General features: G+C 44.0%; 1 protein-coding gene across 1 annotated transcript; it reads right to left on the bottom strand.

Moving 5' to 3' along the window:
* Window positions 1-4,629: 4,629 nt before the first annotated feature.
* Window positions 4,630-15,811, bottom strand: ISL1 (ISL LIM homeobox 1). Its single transcript, XM_042875338.1, has 6 exons — window positions 15,726-15,811; window positions 14,700-14,889; window positions 11,491-11,750; window positions 9,435-9,721; window positions 7,871-8,038; window positions 4,630-5,629 (listed from the first exon to the last, which is right to left on the bottom strand). Exons 1-6 carry the CDS (start codon window positions 15,751-15,753, stop codon window positions 5,513-5,515), a joined length of 1,050 nt encoding a protein of 349 aa, XP_042731272.1. The 5' UTR covers window positions 15,754-15,811; the 3' UTR covers window positions 4,630-5,512.
* Window positions 15,812-16,985: the final 1,174 nt, after the last annotated feature.

A 16,985-nucleotide genomic window follows, 5' to 3' on the forward strand; every position in this document is an offset into this window, starting at 1 on the left:
AAGAAAGAAAGAAAGAAAGAAAGAAAGAAAGAAAGAAAGAAAGAAAGAAAGAAAGAAAGAAAGAAAGAAAGAAAGAAAGAAAGAAAGAAAGAAAGAAAGAAAGAAAGAAAGAAAGAAAGAAAGAAAGAAAGAAAGAAAGAAAGAAAGAAAGAAAGAAAGAAAGAAAGAAAGAAAGAAAGAAAGAAAGAAAGAAAGAAAGAAAGAAAGAAAGAAAGAAAGAAAGAAAGAAAGAAAGAAAGAAAGAAAGAAAGAAAGAAAGAAAGAAAGAAAGAAAGAAAGAAAGAAAGAAAGAAAGAAAGAAAGAAAGAAAGAAAGAAAGAAAGAAAGAAAGAAAGAAAGAAAGAAAGAAAGAAAGAGCTTAGAAATCCATCAGGAGTCGAGTGATCACTGTCCCATCCTGCTGTGGAGGTGGCCTTTCAGTGGCCGAGGGGCGACAGGGCGAGCACCACGTCTATGCCGTATTAAGCAGCCCGCGGGACTTACCCCTGCCCGTCGGCCGAGGGCAGGGGCGAGACAGAGATCGGGAACAACAAAGCGGGCTATAAAGCCTCCAGGTGGTGGGTGTATTTGTTGTCCTGTCTGCGAGGTGCGGTGGCTACCCGGCCCCCGCAGAACCCAGTGCTGCTGTGGACATTAAGAAAAGTCTCTTTCGGCTGATTCCAAAACCAGATAAGGAGCCGCCGAGCCACCAGCTCTGTCTAGACTCCGGACCTCACAAGTCAAACGGGTTGTTTGGATTAGCCTTGGAGATCTACAGACCCGAACAGCCCTCCCAAAGAAAAGCCACAGTAACACCCTATTTTCCTCTTCCCATTGCCGCCTTAAGATAGGAGTAGAGCTCTGCTTTGCTCCGTGTCACTTATTTCTGGAAAACTTCTCCGCCCTCTCTCTCTCCCACAAGAATACCTTGTCCTATTTTGTGTAACAGGAGAAAAACAAACAAACAAACAAAAGCAATTAAAAACAAACAAACAAACAAAAAACTTCAGCAAAAATCCTTTTTCGCAACCTTTCTCCTTCCTTCTTCCCACATCTCACCGACGACGACGCCGGAGCAATCCGGAGCCACAGGTAACCCAGCGGAAAGGCTGCCCCGTTGCTGGGACCAGGCCGGGTGCGGTGATGCTGCATAACACCCCCGCCTCCCTCGCTTTCCGTCCCCGGCACCCTGAGCGGTTAGTGTGGTGAGCTGCAAGAAAGAAAAATCTGTACTATGAAACAGCATTTCGAAGCAAAAGCTGCCTCTCCCGGTTCCAGTGCTGCGAAGAGCGGCGCACGGACCTTGCCTCAACCCCCAGCATGGACGGGAGCCTCGGGAAAAAGCACCCTTTTGCACCCCTTTCCCTGGATAACGACAGCAGATACGATACCATACAGAAAGCTCGGTCACAGACCACGGCCTCCCCCGCCCCCCCTCCCGGAGCCTGCCTCCCCGCCGCCTCCTCGGGAGCTGCCTTCTCCGCCTGCACTTCACAAGTCCTGGGAGGTGAGGAGTGATCCTGCAGCAAGGCCGGCACACTGGGAGCTGTTAAGTTTATGTTTGTGGCGCCTGAGCTCAAACAGTCATTCAGTGGCTTGGTCTGTTATCAAGAAAACAACAATCAGCAACAATCAGTAAACAGGATCTCTTCCCAGCCCCTTTATTAACTACTTACAGCTCTGCTGAAGCGCCCAAAGCGGCACCTCGCACCGTAAAACGCTGCCGGCGCTTCGGGCGAGCAGACAGAGCATGAGCCGTGCCCGTGCAACTCGCGCGGTGCCGGAACCCCGAATCCCGGGCTGCGGCAGGCGGCAGCGGCACAGGCGAACCCTCCCGGAGCCGGATTTTCCCTCCCCACGACCTGCTTTTGGGTGACCCAGCGTGGGTTTATCAATATCTGTTTACACATATGTATGTATATGAAGGCAAGCACTTACCGCTGAGATGTTCAACTGATCTCAGCTCTGGAATTCACACCTCTGGCGTCAGTGTCTCACTCCTGCTTTCGCCGGGGGACGCTGGATGCTGATTAACCTGGCACAAATATCGAAATGAAAAGAGTTTCAGTACTGTCCCCAGTGTGTTTTAACAATGTAGAGAAATAATAGTAAATTTTAGCAGACCTTATTTGCCTTTATTGAGAAAGGCTGCAGCAAAAATAAACCGTTGGAGTTAGCCTCTCCGTGTCGGAAAGATGTTTTCTCTCTCTTGCACAAAAACTGCTGCTCGAGTTCAGGAAGAGTGTTCTCCTGAAGGCACTAGAGGGAACGACTCAAAAGTTCCACAGCAGATAAAACTCAGAAGTTTTCTGGGGAGGAAGGATAAACCACAGACATACGAAGCAGAAAAGCAAACTAAAGACCATCAAAGAGTACACGCGAGCACAGAAGTCTTAAAATGTGTCGAGTCTTAAAATGAGACGAGGGCTGCTTTAGTGAACCTCTTGGGACCGACTTTGCCGTGCCTCCGGGGCCTCAGGGCCGAGCAGCAGGACGCCTCGAAGCGGGGACTCGCGCCCCGCAAGGCGGAGCGGCCGCAGCTCCCGTGCGAGGCTCGGGGAGACGGCGCTCCGTGAGGTGCAGACCGGAGTCCCGAACGGGGCTCCCATCCACGGCACAGTTGGAGCCGGGGTGCGGCTGCAGCTCCCCGGGCCCACCCGGCCTTGTGCGCTTCGAGCAGCAGGTCTCTCCCGGCAGCTAAAACCAAAGCCTCCCGGCGGGACGCTTATCTTGGCCGCAAGGTCGGCCCCCGCGCAAGCAGCAACTGGAGCTGAACCGCAGCGCGGCTCTCGGGCGATAGACCTTCACTGTCTCCGGAGTTCTGCCCGGGGGTCTCAGCAATGCCCCCGCTCAGGTTCCTCGCCCGCAGAACCCTCGCCGAGTGGCTGCACTTCTCACCTACGTGTCAGCCGCCAGACTAACGCGAAGGCCCCAGTTTTGCCCTGACTGCAGAGCCAACTGCACACCCCTGCACCCTCATTTGGAGACCTAGCACCCACATCCCCCCCAGTCAGTACAAGCAAATCAGAGAGTTTACACATTGGACCACTGTGCAGATATTGCACCCTTTCTCCCTCCCACCCCTCGAAGTCTCGTAGCAAGCCTCTAATACTGTATGAAAACACAAGGGTTACTGATCACACAGTTTAAGGTAGATTTCATATTTATTTAAATATTTATCAAGTACTCAAAAATGTATTACACTTGAGCATACAAAATGAATCCAGTTTCTAATCAGGATGATTGAAATCCTTGTATTAGGCTTTTAACCTTTATTATAATTATTATTATTATTATTATTATTTTCTTTCTACTGTCGAAATGGTTTGTCTCTATAGCTGAGCTTGCTCAGGGAGAGCTGAAATGGGGAGGAGGGAAGAAAAAGGATATGTTAAGAAAACATCAGGCTTTGGAGTAACTATCATGCAAACCAACTTGTCCTTGTCAGCCTAAATATCTCTGAATATTCCAGTTGTTAAGGATTTTTTAGGGCGAGTCATTGTCTTGTGCTGGCTGGGAGCACTAGGAAACACTTGGATTCGAGCAAAAACAACCCTTTCCAATGTTTTGTTATTTTTTTCCTTCTTCTTTTTCACTTTTCCCCAAGCACTCGCCCACTTTTTTAGCCTTCACCACCCTCTCTCCCACAAATTAAAAAAGGAAGAAAAGAGGGAGTGAAGAGAGGGAAGTCGACAGAGAAGAAGGAACACCGATCGTGCAATTTCATAGCAATATCCCCGAATCCTATTTCTTCTGCAGCATTTTTTCAAGCGTTTTGACAGCAGACACTGATAAATAATGGTCATACTTGACTCGTTAAGCAAAAAGCATCCCTTTTATCAGGAGCTTACTTAAAATACAGGTCACTTCAACAATCTCAACAACGAGGCTTTGGTATACAGCACTTACTTTTTAATATTTTTTAAAAAATAGTGGAACTCAGCAAAAAGCCTGAGCTCTCAGTTCTTTCGATGTCTTAAAGTTATGTCAGACCATGCCTAGAGTAATACCACTTTTAAGGGCAAAGGATAAGGGGGAGGAAAGGGAACAAGAGAGTTTCTAATGTTATCAATTGAAAGCTAAGGCATCCAACTAGCCCTGATATAGCTGTTGAAACGGAAATTTACAAGCTGGTCGTTAATACTTGCAATAAAATATCACACTCCTTGTTTTCACTAACGACCTGCTTTGCATGCAATATTTTATTTCAGGTATTTTAGCTGCTAATTTGTAAATATTTAAAAGAGGGAACTTTGTTCATTATTTATTATTATTATTATTACTATTATTATTTTCTCTATTCCAAACGCTTATTTAGTGAAATAGTCCTGAAGATATAATAATTCTACATATGGCGCCTTTATTTCACATAATATTTAAGGAAAAAAAGACAAAAACCACATAGAATAAGACATATAATTCAAAGACCACGGTACAATCTTTTCTTTTTTTTTTCTTTTTTCTTTTTTTTTTTTTTTTTTTTTTTTTTACTTCAGCAAACAAAAAAATAGAGTCAAATGACATGAAAAGTGGCAAGTCTTCCAATAATAAATAATAAATTACTTTATAATTTTGCAATGCAAGAGCAAACAAAAAGGGTGGTGTTTTTTTCCTTTTTCTTTTTTACTTTTTTTTTTTTTTTTTACTTTTTTTTTCTCTTTATTGAGAGAAAGAGAGAGACAGAGAGAAAAAGAAAGAGAGAGAAAACAGTTGTTTTTAACCAATGACTATACACATCTTTGGGGGAGGGGAAGGTTCTTGGACAGACACATTTCAAACACAATCCCGAGACGCTTTGTGGCAAAATAGAGGTATACCTTGTTGCAATGCTTTTATAAATGGTTTTTAAAGAGTAATTCAAAAACCTATTTATTAATTACTTCAGACTTGATAGAGGGTGGATCTCAACCAAACACAAACCAAAACCCCGCTACAGTACATGCTATAAGAGACCCAGGAAACAACCCCTTGTTAAGAGTCAACTAAAAACAACATTGCAAACCAATGCAGCTCCACCTTCCTGCAATGAATCTTTCAACAACGCGGGGCTAAATCGTCTCTTTCTTGATGATGGAAAACCTACCGGAGCTCCTTTTGGCAAGGCAATGACCAATATAGAAACAGCACCATTCGGGTTAGGAGAAAGTCCCTCTATCTTGGTTTCTCTCTAAGATGTGCAGTCAAATGTAATTTTTTTTAAAAGATTCATGAGTACATATCCCCTATATTTTGAAAATGTCTTTTCGATCCTCGTCAAGATCATTGAGAAGCATGGTGGTTTTTTGTTTGTTTTAGCATTATTCTAGTAAGATCCCATGATTGTCTTCACAGTGTTGCTACCATATTACCTTCTCTTTTCAAACATGACTCCGTTTGTTTCATGGAGCGGTTCCTTGCCAGGTTCATTAAAGGGCCATTAAATACTTTTCCCACCTAAATTTCGGAGTCCAAACATGATCACTTTCCCACTCTCTCCAACAGGGCTGAGGGTAAGGGCAGAAACAACAACATCAGAACTCTGGATGAATTTTCCTCATGCCTCAATAGGACTGGCTACCATGCTGTTGGGCGTATCTGGGAGCTGAGAGGACATTGATGCCACTTCACTTCCAGTAGAATTGGAACCAGGTCCTCCTTCTGAAAAATTAACCTGCCAAAAAAAAAAAAAAAAAAAAAAAAAAAAAAAAAAAAAAAAAAAAAGGGGAGGAGGGGGAAGGGGAGAAAAAAGAAGAAGAAATAAGAAAAAAAAAATATATATATATTTACAATTATAACAATCAAACAAAAGTAGCTGGCAAATGCAAAGAAGAAGGCAAGAAAAAAAGAACAAGTATACATTTCGATGGCCTGATACATCTCCACGGGAGACTGTCTTGCTTTTTGTGGCTTTATTTATTTTACCCATTCCCCACTGACTTCATAAGACTCTTCTTTAGGCTGTCAGCCAAATCATCAGGGGAAAAAAGTTTTAATAAAGAAAGTTTAAGAAGACTGAAAAATAAAATCCACAAGTAAATAAACAACCTTATTTGCCAGGCCTTCTTCCGTGTCTTGCAAGAGTGGCAATCCCAACAGGATGTTCTAGTCAATTATTTAAGAGTGCATGTGCTTTTTGACACAAAACTGTAAGGTTACTCTTTTCCCTCTTTATGCATATACTAAAATAAACCTGCAAGAAGCAGCGAAGAGCAGAAGGCATTTGAAATAAGCCATTCTCTTTCATTCACAACTGGGAGTGGTGATATCTCTTTTTAACAAGAGTCCTCTTGATAAAAAAGGTCACACTTCTCCATCCTAATGTGCCCCGCAGCTCCTGTTGGTTTAGGGGCAGTGCTGGGAAAAGGCCTGAAGTAAAGGGTGGAGCTTTGCTAATCCAAATGCATTTCTTTCGCACCTATTTAGCTGGCCGATCCTGTGATCAAGGCCCTTTCCAGATTACAGACCTACCTTGAGTGGTTGATATGTTGCATCCACTATCTTTTATTTTAATTATTTTCAGTATCAGGCATCACGCACTTTATGCATCAATATCTATCTACCTATCAAATGGTGTGTCTGTCTATATATGTGCATGTACTAGGGTGATCCATCTTCCTTTTTTTTTTTTTTTTTTTTTTAAAGACTATTCCTTACAAAAACTCACTGTATGAAAGGTTTTTAATACCTCCAGTTCTGTAAGGCAACCAAAAGAGACTATTTTTTCTTATGCCTGTTTGACAGCTCGATTAAATCAGGAAAACGGTTATTTGAGGTAAGATGATGCAAACAGCCGTTTACTGCTGTGCTGTAGTTCCTGAGTAAGCACATTGTGCCAGGAGGGCATACAGACCACAGCTTGACACTGGGTGGAAAAAAAAATAGAGCCCTTCCAAAACAGTATGATACTAAACAGAAAATTTCCACAAACATCTGTTCATGTGGCTACAAACTGTTGTCCTCCATTGCTTATGATGAAAAAGATTCCCAGCAGATGAGAAAAAGGATCCATGTAATAATATTTCATCTTTAAGTATTGCTTTGAATCACTGAAGAAGCATATACAACGTACCTTATTATTTTAAAGATCTGGTTTTAAGACACTTAGGCCAGGAAATTGAGTTAAGGTTGAACTTCTGTCCTTAATTCACCTTCTTGGGCCTAAGTATTGCAGTTGATATGGTCCCATTTGAGCTGCCAAATGACGTAGGCATAAGGAAGTGAGTTAAGAACAGAATTTATTCTAAAATGCCTGTTTTCTTTTGGCTTAAGGCTGTTCATATTGTTTGAATTTTGCAAGTGAATATGTACTGACTATTTCATTTTCAAAGTACAACATTTAATGTATGCTATAGGAACGTGTAATTATATGCAAATATCTGAATAGAGAAATATAAAGTCATATCTAAACTTACATGTGTAAAGGAAGGAGCTGATACTTTAATTACATCGTGTTTGTGGAACAAAGCAAGGACTTGGTCTGGAGTTGCAGCCGTATATTTTAAACTTATAGTATAAAGTCAAAATTGGCCCAAATGAGGGAAGGGATTGGGGGGAGTAAACTGTGGAAATTGTTTTCATAATGTCCCTTCCGTACAGGGGTATGGTTTAGTTAGACATGCTTTCAGTTTTCAGTGGTGTCTGAGCCAAATCAGCCTCAGACCTGGGTTCGGCCTTATCCAGCTTGCACTCGTTTGGACAAGATTTTTGCACTGCAGTACTTTTTTGCACCAAGCCCAGCAAAATCAGTTCAAATTGCCACATTTACAGAGTGCCAAAATGCCCACCTTGTAATCTCAGAGAAACGCTGCTGGCCTGAACTGCTCATCCCTGGAACGAGGGCTGCAGGAGCAGCCCTCCTGCTGAGAATGTTCAGCGAATCCCGGCACTGCTGGGGCTGAGAACAGACACTTACTAGTTGCTGAAAAGCAGGTTGATCTATGTCACTCTGCAATGCGAAGTCACTCAGTACTTTCCAGGGCGGTTGGTAACTCTGCACTTCCACCGGGTTTGCCTGTAAACCACCATCATGTCTCTCTGGACTAGCAGCCACCATCGGAGTTCCTGTCATCCCTTGGATATTCTGCAAATAGCCCAGCAAAAGATGTTAATGAGCTTGGTTAACTTTATTGTATATAAGCACTGAGTCAATAAACTGCTTTCTATCTTATCTACACAGTCACTAGTATTTGCTTTGTTAATCTGCTGTGAATGTCTTACTTCATTCTACTTTAGGTCAGTCTATTTCTACCTGCTGCATTTATCACAGTGGAAGTTTACTTTCTTTTCCTTTAATCCTCGTATTTCTCTCAAGGCACAGTCCTCCTCCCCCGCTCCCCTAAGCCTTCTCAAACACAAGCACTCAGTGTCTTCGCTGCTGATGCATCGGCACAAGAAACGGTTAATCATGCTTTCTTTCTACTTTGCATCCAGGCTGGTTTTGTTCTCCGTGACCTTAACTGGTTTGTATATCCCCTGAACCATAAACCTTAAGAGAGGTAGTACCATGTTCTTTCAAAAATAAAACAAAACAAGAAGATTAAAAATAATGGTAAAAGAGGAAACCGCAGCCCTCCCATTATGTCCTGTGGTGCAGACACTGTACAAAATAACTCCAAACCTCGACGAATAGATTGTTCAGGCGAGTTAATAACATCGTGTTTTATTGCATTCCAACATGGTAAAATGAAACTCCTTAAATTCCACTTAACTAGGCAGCCTTATGAATTAATAGTTATTCTCAGGTCAATATACAGAGGGAGAATAACAGACTCTTCTTCAAGTGGACTAACAGCAGTAAGGACAGGAAAAAAAAAAAAAAAGATAGGCTTAAAATGGAGACAGCCAGTTTGCTATGCTGAATTCAGCTCTTTCCAGTTTGCAGTGCACACGCATATGCCCACAGACAAGAAGTCTATCTCTATGCAAGAACTACATATATATTAAATGACCTGGAAATATGATAGTAGTTCCAAAAATTTTGCATTTGTCTTTTTCTATGGGAAATGTACTGACAAACACAGATACATTAAGTATATAAGGTTTAAAAAAAAAACCCAAAACATCAAATTTCCCTTCTACTCCTGTGTAAAACCATTGAGGAGGGTGAGTATGTTATTTTCCCTCAAGGAGTCCTCTGCATTTGCAGTATAAATATTACACAAGACAGGGCTTTTTACATCCCATAAGCTCTGCAGGTCGCAATTCACACAGCAGAAAAGTTAATCTAATCTACTGCAAATCCTTAGCCTCACAAAAGGACGTGTTCGCTTGAGCAGCCTATATCGGCTTCTCTCTGCTGTCTGTTTTAACTGCACTGACAGCAGAACAAGCAGATAATATTTAGGAGGTACCATTTTACCATTTTGCTTTAAGGGAGCTCCCAGAAAATCAAAAGGGCCCAACTGGACTTGGAGCATAGCCTATGCATTTCTTGCTGGGAGTAAGACAGTGCACAGTAAGAGGCTGAAACCACTTACAGTTTTGTCATTGGGTTGCTGCTGCTGAAGTTGTTTCATCATAATGCTCCTTTTTTTGTCCTTGCATCGCTTGTTTTGAAACCAAACCCTGATGACTCTCGGACTGAGGCCAGTCATTTCTACCAGTTGCTCTTTCATGAGGGCGTCAGGTCTGGGGTTGGCAGCATAGCAGGTCCTCAAGGTGTGAAGCTGCTTTTCATTAAGGACAGTTCGGACTCGGGTGGTCTTCTCAGGCTGCTTGTGGACGTGGGGCCGCAGAGCTGGCTGTCTGGCAGAGATAGGTTCTGCTGTAAGGGAAGGGGAAGGGAGGAACAGGATCCCCATGAGTAGGAAGCAGGGAGTCTGCAGAGGCTATGAATCTAAGCCAGTGGGGGGAGAGAGGGAAGGGGGGGAAAGAAAGGAGGGGTGATGAACCTCTTTCAAAGGCTGCTCAGGCAGTTAGCTCTACCAGAGCTCCTCCAGCCTCCTCTGCTTTATGCGCTGGTGGAGTGACAGGACCGACATCTCTGACTCCACAGAAAATTAATTTGAACCCCCCCTCCCCCCTCCCCCCACCAAAACCCTTAATGACAGAAGCTTGAACCTGTATGAGCTATGACAGGGAAGGGCAAGCTTGCAAAGGTGCATGTATGTGCGTGTGTGTGTGTGCATGTGCGTGTGTGCACTAGGAAAAGAGGGAGAAGGTATTACGTATTTATACCCTGACAAATCACTAAAACAGACTTTTGGTCTGAAAATTAATAAATTAATCATGATTTGGGTCTGCATCTTGTGTGCTGAATATAGCTCAGCTTAGTCAGAGGCCTTGATAACGTGCAACAGCTCCTGTCTGTTTGCTGCTTCCAGATCCAAAGCAAAACACACCAGATGCACTACACCATGACTGCAGATGGAAAATCTACGAGAGCCATGCATCAGAAGAAAGAGTCTGCCTTAGAAAGAGGATGTATTTGGAGAATTTATGTAATTTTTTAATGAATAATTATTAAAACCACAAATGCTACTCCAATTTAAGAGGAGCAATCCAAGTATCTAGTGGAAACCATCAAGAAATGAAAACTAGTGTACATCACATCAAGAGTACTTTTCACTTGCGTGATTCAGCTATTCTTATGTGTATTGGATAGCTGTAGCTATCTATATGTAATTTGACCCAGTCAAGGGAAAAATAAAAACTTTTTTTTCTAAAAGCATGGCTTACTAGTATTCAAAAATGTTTGCTTTTGTACAGTCGGCTTTCAATTCCTCTGATTGTGATGATAAATCAGTGAATTCGAATAAAGATTATATGGTCTTGGCAGTATTTTAGCTGCAGACACAATGTGCATGTACAATTTCTCTTACATTCTACAATGGGCACCTACGGATATTCTTTTTCTCCCTTGATATTGATATGTCACTTGGAGAAAAAAAAAATAATGGGGAAAAAAGTGGAAAATGAGCCCGTTTAAACAGAGCTGTGTTTGGAAATACCCTTTGGTGTTACAGTTACTTGACAAGCAACATCGCCAGCCAACCTTGTTTTATCCAGCCTCCTTTGCCTCAAAGAGACCTGCCTTTTCTTCAGCTAAGGGTTCCTGAGTGTCTGGTACAGACGTCGAGAACTAGAGGTGCAAGTTGTAAGGTGGGTCGACAATGCTGAGTTTAAAGATGAAATTCTCATCAAATCACATAAAACTTTCCAAGACGGCAGAGTCACTTCAAAAGGCAATTACTGGAGATTAGCTTGTTGACAGTTTTAAATTACAGCCTAAGCGCTCGCCTGTAGTTATGAAGTCTATCTCCTTTCTGCCCCCGCGTCCACCATCGCTTAAAGCAGCTTTTCCCTGTGCGCCGCAGAACCGGCCGGAGCGGTGTCTGTGCCGTGCCGCAGACCCGCTCCCTGCACGGGCTGCCCCGGTTCCCGCTCAGCTCAGACTCCCAGCCTCCGGTGGAGCGGGGGTGCTCCTGCAGGAGTGCCACTGCCCGCGCAGGTGCGGGCAGCCGGACCCGCGGCACTCCGCGAGTGCTCAGGCCTGGGCCGCGGGTCCCCCGCTGTGCGCCGTGCGGGCGGTACCTGCCATCTGCAGCGGCCGGGCCGGGTGCAGGGGGCTGAGGGGGTCCCCGGCGCCCAGGCTGGCCCGCTCCACCACGTCGTGGTCCGCCCGGCAGAAGAGGCCGTCCTCCCGCAGCGCGAATTCATCGCCGGGGATGAGCTGGCGGCTGCAGGCCACGCAGCGGAAACACTCGATGTGGTACACCTTGGCGCGGGCGCGCATCACGAAGTCATTCTTGCTGAAGCCGATGCTGCACTTGGCGCACTTGATGCCGTATAACCTGAGCAGGGCCCAGCCCAGAGAGAAGGAAAAGGGAGGGAAAGAGGGTGAGCATGAATAGGGGAAAGGGGGGTTGCCAGAGGGAATGGGGGGAAAAGGGACGGGGGAAAAAAAAAAGAGAAAAAAAAAGAGAGAGAGAGAGAGAGAGAGAGTTTTTCACTCGCGTTCGTGTGCTGCCCCGTGGCCTCTCGTAGCTGCTCCACAGGCTGCACAAAAGTTAAACAAGCTTTGAGATAGAAAAGCCAGCAAGGGAAAAGGAATAAAAACGGTTTCGGCTGCTGCCGATGTACGGTTCCCCCGCTGTAAACGGCGGCGGGGACCCAGACACAGCGATGGGCAAGGGGAGGGGAAGAAAGGGCTGTGGGGGTGGGAAAAAGGGAAGAAGCAAAAATTCGACCCCTCTCCTTGCCGAGGAGGTGACGCCCCCTCCTCCAGTCCCGCTGCCCAGGCTGCATGAGGCGTCCCTGCCCTCTTCCCCCTGCTCGGCGCGGGGACCTGACCTCGCCTGGCTCGCAGCTGAACCGCCCCCTCGGGTACCCGGAGAATAGCCGGGGCTGGCGGAGCTGACACCCGCTTCGCACACACAAACGTGACCGCCTTGCCGAATGGTGTTTGTTTGTTTTTTCCGAAGAACTCTCGCAGCGACTTCTGCCGCTTCTCCGGGAAGCAGTTCTGCCAGTGACAGAGGCTCTTCTCCTTATCCTCTCTCACCGGGTTTACTTTATACAACAGATCTAGGCATATTCACGCACCTCTTTGTATACACGCACACTCACATGTGTAGCAGTGCAACTTCTTTCCTCATGATCCCTCCCAAAAAGTATTTTCTGTGTTCAGCTCTGTAGCCTATCTTACACACGGCTCCTTCTCCCCCTCTGCTTTCTTCCACCTCGAACCAGCTCTCAAGCCCTCCAGCACGAGTGAAAGGGCAACTCTGCACCGCAGCCCCCGCAGCAGCTACTGGATCTCCAGGGTTAAAGGCTGGAGGAGGTGGCTGTTCCTCGCCCCGCGTGGAGGAGAGGAGCACCGTTCATCCATCAGTAGATGGGCAAAAGAAAATATTCCAGCGCGGTATTTATAGGCGCAGTCTCTCGGCTGCCACCAAGAATCCTTTGCCAGCCTCTACGGCATTATATAAAATCAGCATCTTCCCCCAAACGTATGAAGACATATAAAATGCACACAAACAAACGTGGGTGTAACCCATGGAAATAGAAAAGCTGCTCTTAAAACTGACCTAATATTCATCCACACTCATTTCCTCACCAGTGCATTTCATTAGCAATAGTCTGTGATGTAAATTTATAGGTACGTGTTTAGCTGCTCTGCCTATAGATGTGAACTTGGCTTATGCTCAGAGCTCTGAATTTCCGAATTAGAAGTTTTTGAGAAGAACAAAACCCCAATAACCAAACTGTGAACTACAAAGAACAGAGCGTTCACAAAATGTGTCACATTCATAAGTACAGAAGTTGGGGGGGTTGCCCGCATCTTGGCAATCATAGATTGACTCGTGGTTGAATTCAAAGTCGAATTACACGTAATGGATAATTTACTTTTAAAATTTTAGGAAATGAAAAGTATTGCACAAAAAAATTAAGAGTAAATTTTTTTTGTTTGTTAGTTTGCTTAAATTAGCCCACTGAGTTAGTTCTTGCAGGAGATAAACGGATGTTTCTCAGTCCCACACATTTTCCTTTAATTTGAAACTAGCGACAGGACAACATTTAACAAGTCTCCAAAGTAAAAAAATAATAAACATTATTATTACTATTAATAATACATTGAATTGTTTTTCGTCCTGGTAAAACTTGGAGAATAATCTGGTGGCACAGCTTGTATGAACGATCTGATTACAAATCGTGTCCTGGACTGAGTCATTTTATTTCAGTTAGGAGTTGACGAGAAACTAGAAGAGATATCTTGAGAGGATAGGTAATAGTTGTTCGCAAAACTTTCCATAAGAAAACACGGTCCATACCTCAGAGTCATTCAAAGTTCTGGTTTTTCAAACCCGGTAGAATACACTGAAGCAGATCAGCATGACCCAGGAGCACAAATAATAAACACACTCGAAATTCCTGCTTTGGGTTTCTCTATAGTGTCAGGATTGGCAACTCTCACATTTTATCAGTTACCAGATTTTAATGTGAGGAAGGAAGCGGTTCCATTATCTAAATATACCCAATTGTTCGTGAACAGATGATGGGCAATTTGATCTGCTCTGTCTAATTCATCAGTACAGATAAGATAAGAAAGGAAAGGCAGTCAGATATCACCAAAGGGGTTAATATTTAAAAAGATTAAATGTCAGTTATTTTAGCAAAGAAACATTTCAGTTTAGGTTTTAACCTCCTCAGAAAAAGATCTTTCACTCTGAAGGAAATTTCAGTTTTGTTTTTGCTTTTCTCTTTTGGGCTTTTTTTTTTTTTTTTTTTTTTTTTTTTTTTTAATTAATAGGCCTTGTTTAATCTTATTTTTGTCCATGTATTTATACTTGATATAAATACTTGAATCGGTTTTCCTATGAATGCCATTATGCCTTTACAAAAGCACAAATACGTGTTTCTCAGCTTGTATTAAAAAGAGACCAGCTCCGCGTTGCCCACAACATCAGCCTTACTGAAAACGTTCTCCATCACCTACGATTTCCCGCTTTGTTAGAGTCACAGAATATGTTGCTGAAGTACTCAAGAGAATCCGATAGAATCCCTAGCAGTTTTCGAGCGTGGTTTTGTTTGTTCAGAGATCTGCATTTGAATTTGTAGATTAAAAAAAACTTGACTACTCGAACTTTTCCCCTTGCCTATCTACCTTAGCTGGAGTCAGTTAAAAATACACCAATTGCATTTTCACCTTATATATTACTGTTTTTCCTCACCCTAAGTCTCAAATTTACAAAGTTAAGAAAAAAATCTCACCAATTAATTAAACAACATAAATGGCGTACCTGATATAATCTCTTTTACAGTAGGTTTTGCCATCCCTAACAAAGCACGTACAGGTCTCGTCCAAATACTGATTACACTCAGCACACTTCAAACACGCCGCATGCCATTCCAAATCCGGAGAAACCCTCAGAATATACTGATCGTGAATTTGATTGCCGCAACCAACACATAGGGAAATCAGGCGTTTTTCTGAAATGAAAATAAATACATGATTGACTAACCGTTTACTCTCCTACAGAGATAAACACACTTTTAGTGTCGTTCCCTTATAGGGCGTACTCAAAGAGTTGGGTTTTTTTGTTTGTTTGTTTGTTTTTTTTTTTTAAAAAAAAACGGTATTACACTTTTGGATGGTAATTGAAGCGTGCCATCAAAACCTCGCCTCGTTTAGAAAGAAGGCGGAACATATATTACAATGCAGACGTGAAGGGTGAAGGTCCCCACTTCGAAAACCCTGCACAGAATCAAAACTCCAAACTCCCTCGTTGTTTTGTTTTTATTTTATTGTACTCTAGTTCGGATTCCTATCCTTACGAGGAGAGCACCTACACGTTAGATTTAATTTTTTTTAAGCGGCTCTGATTAGAAACGTCGAACGCGTGGCTGGTACGCTTTCCATTCAGCCCTTTGCCATAGAAGAGGGGACTCGAGGCTGCTAGCAAGAACAAGCATCATTACAGTTGTCACTTACTCTCTTTTGCAAGTCTAATGCTAATTCCCCCAGACAGAACGCGTGCTGGATAGTCAGACAGCCCCACCGCAGTCTAGCACGAAGAGAATCTAAAGCTGCCTGGTAGAAGCGCCCATTTAAATCTCGCCTGCTCCCCAAACTTTAAAAGAGAGCAGGACCCTAGGCTATTAGCATACAAGCCTACGAGGCTAAAACACAGCAAGCATGCAGGCATGGCAACAAAGGCACCTTCTCTACCGTTCAAATGCAGTTAAGCTCTCTAGCAGCTCGCCCGTCTGAGACGATTACAATAGACAGCATATTTATTCCAACAACGGTAAAAATTCCGCCTTACTTTTTGGTGGGTCTCCCATGTCTCCCATATCTGTGAGAGGGTGTAGTGTCCACAGTGAAATGGTGTACGGTTTCGTTTTAAGACCCCAAAGTAGGTTTGAGAGCTGTCGCTAAAAATAAAATAAAATAAAATAAATAATAAAAAAGTAGAAGTAACAATAATAATAATAATTAAAAAAAAAAAAAAAAGATACTCGAAATAAGGGGAAAAAAAAAAAAAAAAAAAAAAAAAAGCAAAGCAAAACAAAACACCACCAGCGTGGGAGACACTGTCAGGGCTGCAGAGCGAGAAGGGGGCGCGGTGCGATGCGGCGCGGCGCCGGGGTCCGGCTGCGCAGCGGGGTCCTGCCGCGCGGTGCTGCGGGGCGCGGTGCGGTAGCGCGGCGGTGCTGGACTGGGCGCTGGCGGCTCGGGCACTCGCCTCGCCCTTATCTCTTACTCAAACTTCTCTGCTCCAACTCAGCCCTCTCGCCATTGGCCTGACGTCATGCGCGGGGACGTCACGCCCGCGCGGCGTCCATTGGTTGCGGGCGGCGCGGCGCAGCTGTTCTGATTATCATATTTCAGGGTCTGGCGGCGCGGCGGCCCCGGCTCGGGCTCTCGGAGGCAACTTTTCCTCGCTCCTCATTTGTATTTCCTCTTATACTTTCTTCTTGTCGTTCTCCTCCATCCCTGCCGCTTATCTTCAGTCACACCTTTCATTTTCCTTCCCGGCCCCGATCGGTTCCTCCACCCCTTCCCCCTCTCGGGCTTGCCGAGCCATGTTCCCAATCTCTATATACATGTGTGCAATACACACATATAAACGCGCGTGTGTGTATGTATATATGTATATTCTGGAGGCGGAGGTGGTGTTAATCCCACTGTTTCCTACCGAGCGTTTATCATTCCCATTAGGGAGCCCCTCTCGGGCTCCCGCAGGCGACGCTGCTACTCCGGGGCAGGCACGGCCCCACCACGAGATGGGATTGTTTACGTTTCCCCCCATCCTTTTTCTCTCTTAAAATCGTGGATGAAAACTTTATGTATTTCTGTTAAACATGAGATCGAAGGAGGTACAAATATTTACATTAAATTGTCCCTCAACACTCCCTCTGTTCTATTTATGTTTTCCAATCCCTTTTAGATCCCTTTTCTTTCTTTCTTTCTTTCTTTCTTTCTTTCTTTCTTTCTTTCTTTCTTTCTTTCTTTCTTTCTTTCTTTCTTTCTTTCTTTCTTTCTTTCTTTCTTTCTTTCTTTCTTTCTTTCTTTCTTTCTTTCT

This window comes from Lagopus leucura, unplaced genomic scaffold (genome assembly GCF_019238085.1).
Source record: "Lagopus leucura isolate 7727_CA_CO unplaced genomic scaffold, USGS_WTPT01 Super-Scaffold_100014, whole genome shotgun sequence".
Classification (NCBI taxonomy): Eukaryota; Metazoa; Chordata; class Aves; order Galliformes; family Phasianidae; genus Lagopus; species Lagopus leucura.

What these genes read in the sequence shown, in the direction of transcription:
- ISL1 (XM_042875338.1), bottom strand. Translation starts at nt 15,753, where the DNA reads ATGGGAGACATGGGAGACCCACCAAAAA. An exon ending in CATGGGAGACCCACCAAAAA is followed by an intron (nt 14,890 to 15,725) that starts GTAAGGCGGAAT and finishes TTTTCATTTCAG; the next exon opens with AAAAACGCCTGATTTCCCTA. An exon ending in TGTAAAAGAGATTATATCAG is followed by an intron (nt 11,751 to 14,699) that starts GTACGCCATTTA and finishes GGCCCTGCTCAG; the next exon opens with GTTATACGGCATCAAGTGCG.